Below are 7,251 nucleotides of genomic sequence, written 5' to 3'. Positions count from 1 at the left end.
CGCAAAGACTTCGTGCTCTTTTTGAGTGGTTTAAAACCCCGGTTCTGCCTTGGGCACCACTCCCCCTATGTATCCTCTGGATACCTACTTAGCAGGGTATTGCTACTAAGGATCTGTTGAGACAGTTCCTTCACCACATGCAAAGACAAACGTGCGGTAGCCCCTGTGTGACAGACCAAGACTAGTATGATTCTAGGCTCTTGGTCGTATTCCCTTAAAGGAGGCAAGTCCTGATTCCAAGCCTTGAGTTCTACCCCGGGCCCAGGAGTCTGGCCCTAACAGGTAAGTATTTTGGGGTATGTAGCCTAGGCCTTTGGCCGTAGGGAATAACGTCACTGACAGCCGTCTAACGTCCCAATGGACGACTCCCATAGCAATATGGTAGAGTTGGTACTTAGTGCTTGCCATAGTTCTGGCTTGCACTCCCCTCAGCATGGTGGCGTGGGTATACCGTTCCCCATAGCGACCCCTAGAGGATGCAAATCGAAGTTTCCATGAAAGGGAACGTCTCGGGTTACTTATGTAACCATGGTTCCCTGAGTAGGGAACGAGACACTGCGTCCTCTAGGTTTCTTACCATGCTGTGGACGCAAGCGTCAGACGAAGAAGTGAATGATGTGTAGCTCCCGGCGCCTATTTATACTATAGTCGCACCGGTAGTGACGTCATGGCTGTCGCCGGCCAACGAGTTGGTGTTTTTTCAATGTATGCTTCCAAACTTTGGAATAGTTACAACTTCATAACATGCGTTTTACTGCATATAAACAATGGCTGTGTCTCAAAACTTATTAAGCTGCCTATCTAGATAACATTTTTGTATGAATTCCACATTAATATTTGCCCTAGACAGCATTTGTGGGCATCATCTTACTGGGTTTTGTACATATGATCATTTTGTAACATAATCAAGGTCTATGTATTAGCTCCAGTGATAACGAAGCCTGCATCGTTTTACAATCGGTTGTGAAAGCACGCGATCAGACAAGACATGAAGCACTCAGCCTTGGAGCATGACGGTGTCAGAGGTCAGTGCCTACCTGAAGCTTTCCCAGGACAATCTGGTACTGGCAAGCACTGACTTCTGGCCAAACTGGAGGGCTTGTGGTAGTCTAGAGCACCGGCTGTTATATAAAGTATGTGGACTGTCTTTTCGCAGAAGGGATCCGGTGAAGAGCCTGGCCTGTGCGATGTGTTTGGTGGTGGTTGATGATGTAAACCAGGGATCCTCAAATCTGGCCCACGAGATCCAATTTCCTGCAGAGTTTCGCTCCAACCCTAATCGAACACACCTGAGCATGTTAATCAATGTCTTCAGGATCATTAGAAAATCACAGGTAGGTGAGTTTGGTCAGGGTTGGAGCTAAACTCTGCAGCGCATTGGCCCTCCAGGGCAAGATTCGAGGAACCCTGATTGTAGACCATGCGAAACCCAGTTTCAGCATCATAGATCCGCGCCGAGCTGCTCGTGGTGCGGATTCACGCAGTGCACTGTCAGTGGAGTGACCTGAAACTCATATTTGTGCCACTAGATGCCGCACTAGATCTGTTATAAACAATATCAACAAACCAAAACGTTGGTCTACCATTAGCATTTTTACCTAACCGATCTCTCTGGAGGGACAATTCGAGTCCAGAGTTCTTTACTCATCAATATCATTGATAATCTTTAGGTTGTATATAAGTTAACGCAGCATATAATATAAAATATTAACATTTTGCATAAGACAAATTGATGACGAATTTTTAACTAAACATCACAGTACAATTATTTATTTTTAAATTGCATTTAGTGCAATTCTAATTAAACTAATTATATTGAATGCATTATCTCCGTGTATTGTGTTTTCTTAAAGCTGTGGAAGAGAAAATAAATAAAGAGCTATTTAATGAATACCATCGTTTATAGTACGCGAGTTTTAAAATGCATAACAGTTAATTTAGCATTTCAATACAGGTTTGGAAATTGGATTTGTCCCCCTTCAGAACAATTTCTCATTTGACCGTTAGAGGACGCTTGTTACGTAACCCGGAATTAGAAATTATAGGACACGAGGAAGCGCTGTCACTTTTTTCCGGTAAATGAAACAACAACATTGCTGAAGAAATGGTAGAGATCGGGGAAGACGAGCTCAAAAAGCTTGAATATTTGTCTTTGGTGTCTAAAGTTTGTACCGAGCTTGACAACCATTTAGGAATCAACGATAAGGACCTTGGTAAGTTTATACATTTGACTTGATCGCGTGTCACGTTGTTGGTAGGAGTTTCGTAAATAGCTGGTTAGCCTGTTTCTTGTTTAGTAACGTTATTTACAGATGTAAAGGACAGAGGCACAATTTGTGTGTGTATGGAAGTCTGTAGTAACAGTTTGTTGGTTTATGTGTTTTTCAGCTGAGTTTGTTATCAGTCTTGCTCAGAAAAACCCAAGCATTGATGAATTTAAGACAGTGCTGGCTAAAAATGGAGCCGATTTCACAGTAAATATTTTTAAAATCTCTTCTGTCAAAAATGTGTTCCTTCAATTTTGTGTGTTGTGATTTTACATTTGGAGTTTTAGAATATCTAACCCACCGTGTCATTTAGGATTCACTCGTCAGCAATTTGCTTCGTCTCATTCAAACCATGCGTCCTCCTGCAAAAGCATCTTCTAGTAAAGGTAAGAGCATTGGTGGTCTTATACAATAGCAGTCCGTTTTGATTCCAACATCTTCAGGCCAAGCGTCTGCATTTTTTCATATCTCCTGATGGGACTTTTCTTATGTGATCTTTATTGCACAGCCTCTCATGCTGTGGCTAAGTCGAAGAGTGAAAAGGACAAGCTGAAAGAGCTGTTTCCAGCTCTGTGCAGACCTGACAATCCTAATACTAGGGTGATTCTATATATGCATTGACTATATAAATAACTTCAAATGTGTTTTTAATCAGCAGTAACCACTTATGGGTCATAAACTATATCTGTTCCTCTAATCAGACTATGCTGGATGAGGATGATGTGAAAGTTGCTGATGATGCCATGAAAGAGTTGGAGATGTTTATGCCTAGTGTTAGTGGTACAGAACCTAGCAGCAGTAAACACAGGTGAGGAACTTCTGTAACATAAAATAGATGCCATTAAACTTGATGCTGCAGTGATTGCCCCACCGCATCATGTTGTTGCATTTTAACGTGTATGTATCATCCATCTTAGGTCTGAAACCAGCAGCGGCAGTAAGAAGAAGCGGAGGAGCAGAAGTCGCAGTCGGAGCAGAGACGGGGATAGAGACAGGCGGAGACGCCATCGCTCTCGCACCCGTTCCAGATCTCGCTCTAATGAGAGAGACAGAAGGAAGCGCAGGAGCCGCTGGCACTCTCGCAGCAGGTCGAGGAGTCCTGCACGGGGAGACAGAGACAAAGGCTCAGACCGCTGGAAGGACAAACATGTGGACCGCCCCCCTCCAGAGGAGCCATCTGTGGGCGATATCTACAATGGCAAAGTCACCAGTATTATGCAGTTTGGCTGCTTTGTGCAGCTGGAAGGACTCAGGTATGTGTTAGAGGCAGTAAATCTACTTTTAAGGCTATTGAAATTGATGTGAGTGTGTATGATATGATATTAAACATTATTTTTCTTTCCTCTTTCTTTCATGAAGGAAACGCTGGGAAGGCTTGGTCCATATTTCTGAGCTCAGGAGAGAAGGTCGGGTAGCAAATGTGGCAGATGTGGTCAGCAAAGGTCAAAGGGTCAAAGTCAAGGTGTTGTCCTTCACTGGATCCAAAACAAGTCTCAGTATGAAGGTGAGTTAGCTGTGTCTTAATGAAAACCATGAGAGAGAACAGACAAAACTGCCAATGGTCTAAAAGTCACCAATTTAGAGAACAGTTAAAATTTGCATACTTAAATCTGCACATTTTATTTACAGATTTGTTAAATTCTTAAAAATAAATAAAAGAATAATAAGAATTTTAAGATTCTGCACATTGAGATTCTGCCACAAAACATTACTATATATATATATATATATATATATATATATATATTGAATTTGGTAAATGTATAATATTATTTCTAGTGATCATAGTGGTAGTAATAATAATAATAGTTATTGTATAGTAATAGTATTCTATTTTTATTATAATATACACAAATTTAGATGTATATTATTTTAATGAAAATAATGGTAGTAATAATAATTACTATTATTGTTATCATAATTTGTATTAATATTATTTAATTGCCTTTTATTATTGTTATTAGTATTGTTTTTAAGCACTTTCACACAACACTTGTATACATTTAACTATTTGACTAGAAATGTAGCTTATATCTTCCATATATAAAATAAATTTTTTTGCTCAGCTTGTATTATATATTGACCTGATCACTGTGCATTATATGTTGGCTGATTTTTGTTGGGTTGTCTTTCTTTTATTAGGACGTTGACCAGGATACTGGTGAAGATCTGAACCCTAACAGGAGGAGAAATGTAGGTGGGGAAGGTCAGGAAGAATCAGCCATGAGGAATCCTGACAGACCTACAAACCTGAACCTGGGCCATGCTCCAGAGGTAGAGGATGACACATTGGAATGCAAAAGACTCACCAAGATCTCCGATCCGGAGAAGTGGGAAATCAAACAGGTGCATGGCCATCTTTTTAATAAATTTCTTGTTATAACATTTATTACTTATGTTCATATTTTAACACCTTGATCTGTCTGTTCTTAGATGATTGCTGCCAATGTGTTGTCTAAGGAGGAATTCCCAGACTTTGATGAAGAGACAGGAATTCTGCCTAAAGTAGATGATGAGGAAGGTATGAATTGGATTATCCTTTGTTTAACTCAATATTTTTACCATAACAATAAATCAAATCCAGCTTCCCATCACAAAAAAAATAGTTTTTGTTGGAACACCTCTAGCTGCCTGAGCAGCCACCTCAAATTTTGTCTGTTGTGGTTTGTCTGTCAGATGAGGACTTGGAGATTGAGCTGGTGGAAGAGGAACCTCCATTCCTGAGGGGACACACTAAACAGAGCATGGACATGAGTCCTGTCAAGATTGTCAAGGTTGGTCAATCCACCTGTACTCTCACTCTACAGCTGCCTGAGCAACTTAAAGCAAAGCTATTTATTTCACGAATCTGGACATATTCTGTGATTTTTACACTTGCGTATATTCTGTTTTTCTGGCAGAACCCCGATGGATCTCTCTCCCAAGCAGCCATGATGCAGAGTGCCCTGGCCAAAGAGCGACGGGAGGTGAAACAGGCCCAACGGGAGGCTGAAATGGACTCAATCCCCACGGGCCTAAACAAACACTGGGTGGACCCACTGCCTGACAGTAAGACATTCAAACTTCATCCTAGCTTCATCTGAATAAGGAATGATGTCAGAAATGTATTTCTGCTCTGCAAAGTGCAATAGAATACCACTTCAAGTCACACTTCCTACTCTAATGCAGGTGTAAGATGTCCTGTAAACTTGGCAGTATAGTTGATAATGATATTACTTTGCATCAACAAGTCAGACTTTCACAAATGATATTATGGTCAGAATTCTGAGATATCAGATAGGAATATCACACATCTGACTTTAATTAGAATGCTTTAGAACTCGAAACCTCCATGGAATACTAGTAACATTTGAAGACTAAAATGAAAACCAGTCTGATTAAGTATATAGTGAAGTAGGATTGTGTGAGTAAACTGAAGTTTTGCGGTCCATGTCCTCCAGTTAAAAAAAAGAACAAGCGGTTATGTAATATGAAAGACGTTGATAATTCCAGATAAGTATATAGTGAAGTAGGATTGTGTGAGTAAACTGAAGTTTTGCTTTAAACTTCCTTCCTATTCGTCTATACTGGGGTTTAGTTCTCTGATAGGGAGATCTGATTTCCTGAGCTCTGCTATCGTGGCAGATGGTGGCTGGTCTGCACATAACAAGCCTATCTCTGATGCTCGTATGAGCTCAAGTCTGTTATCATGTTTGTGCATCTCTAATAAATGCTTTTTTCTGTCTTCACACGCTCACCATCCATACAGCCGACGGCAGGCAGATAGCTGCCAACATGAGGGGCATAGGTATGATGCCCAATGACATCCCAGAATGGAAGAAACACGCCTTTGGTGGCAACAAGGCCTCCTATGGAAAAAAGACTCAACTTTCTATCCTAGAGCAAAGAGAGAGTCTTCCCATCTACAAGCTGAAAGAGCAGCTCATTCAGGTGTGACTTCAACTGATACGTATTTTCATTCTGAGCTAGTTTTCAGTTTAGTTATGTTCATAGATTCAACCATTGTCTTTACAGGCTGTCCATGACAACCAGATCCTGATTGTGATTGGTGAGACGGGCTCAGGAAAGACCACTCAGATCACTCAGTACCTGGCTGAGGCTGGATACACCACACGGGGGAAGATCGGGTGCACGCAACCCAGAAGAGTGGCAGCCATGTCTGTGGCTAAAAGAGTGTCAGAGGAATACGGTTGCTGTTTAGGTCAAGAGGTAGATGCTTGCTTATATTAATTTCCACAACATTGGCAACAATGATCTAACATTTGACCATAGCAGTTTAAAACGGATCTCTTTCTGTGTCTGTGCAGGTTGGCTACACCATCCGTTTTGAGGACTGCACAAGTCCCGAGACTGTCATTAAATACATGACGGACGGTATGCTGTTAAGAGAGTGTCTGATTGACCCTGATCTGGGCCAGTATGCCATCATTATGTTGGATGAGGCCCATGAGAGAACCATTAACACAGATGTGCTCTTTGGCCTGCTCAAGAAGGTACGGTTCAGAGGCTTTGTTCACACAGTCAATGAGTGTCCGGGTCAATAAAGATTTTATTTTATTTATGTATTCATTCATTTGGAAAAAATATTTGAATTTAGCAAGAAAACTTTAAATTGGGATAGTGAAGACTTTTGCATTGTTACAGTTAATTTCTATTTCAAATAAATGCTGTTATTTTGACATTTCTCTTAGTCTTAATCAGAGAATCCTGAAAAAAAAATGTATTGCAGCTTTCACAAAAAGAAAATAAATGTTACTTGAGCGCCAAATCATCATATCAAATTTCTGGAGTATCATGTGACTGAAAATGTAAGTATCATAAAAGGAATACATTACATATTAAAATGTATTACAAAAGAAAACCTTTATTTTAGATTGTAGTAATATTTCACAATATTGCTGTTTTTTTATGTATTTAATCATAAAAAGCATCCTTGGTGAAATTATTTATATATATATATATATATATATATATATATATATAT

The 7,251-nt window shown here is 40.1% G+C and overlaps 1 protein-coding gene and 1 pseudogene across 1 annotated transcript in view; one reads left to right on the top strand and one right to left on the bottom strand.

Moving 5' to 3' along the window:
* The window catches only part of LOC107552732 (spermatogenesis-associated protein 20-like), a 78,483-nt pseudogene extending 76,968 nt beyond the window's left edge, over nt 1-1,515 (bottom strand).
* A 517-nt stretch (nt 1,516-2,032) lies between these two features.
* dhx8 (DEAH (Asp-Glu-Ala-His) box polypeptide 8) overlaps nt 2,033-7,251 on the top strand; it is an 8,227-nt gene continuing 3,008 nt past the window's right edge. Inside the window, exons 1-14 of the mRNA XM_016234762.1 lie at nt 2,033-2,213; nt 2,389-2,474; nt 2,581-2,653; nt 2,776-2,867; nt 2,969-3,075; nt 3,185-3,520; nt 3,627-3,771; nt 4,410-4,613; nt 4,701-4,788; nt 4,944-5,041; nt 5,168-5,315; nt 6,016-6,197; nt 6,282-6,476; nt 6,575-6,760. Coding sequence (XP_016090248.1) covers nt 2,105-2,213; nt 2,389-2,474; nt 2,581-2,653; nt 2,776-2,867; nt 2,969-3,075; nt 3,185-3,520; nt 3,627-3,771; nt 4,410-4,613; nt 4,701-4,788; nt 4,944-5,041; nt 5,168-5,315; nt 6,016-6,197; nt 6,282-6,476; nt 6,575-6,760 — 2,049 coding nt within the window. The 5' untranslated portion in view covers nt 2,033-2,104. The remainder of the gene's footprint in view (nt 2,214-2,388; nt 2,475-2,580; nt 2,654-2,775; nt 2,868-2,968; nt 3,076-3,184; nt 3,521-3,626; nt 3,772-4,409; nt 4,614-4,700; nt 4,789-4,943; nt 5,042-5,167; nt 5,316-6,015; nt 6,198-6,281; nt 6,477-6,574; nt 6,761-7,251) is intronic.

This window comes from Sinocyclocheilus grahami, unplaced genomic scaffold (genome assembly GCF_001515645.1).
Source record: "Sinocyclocheilus grahami isolate Dianchi unplaced genomic scaffold, SAMN03320097.WGS_v1.1 scaffold457.1, whole genome shotgun sequence".
Classification (NCBI taxonomy): domain Eukaryota; kingdom Metazoa; phylum Chordata; class Actinopteri; order Cypriniformes; family Cyprinidae; genus Sinocyclocheilus; species Sinocyclocheilus grahami.
This window is presented reverse-complemented; position numbering and strand designations above follow the sequence as displayed.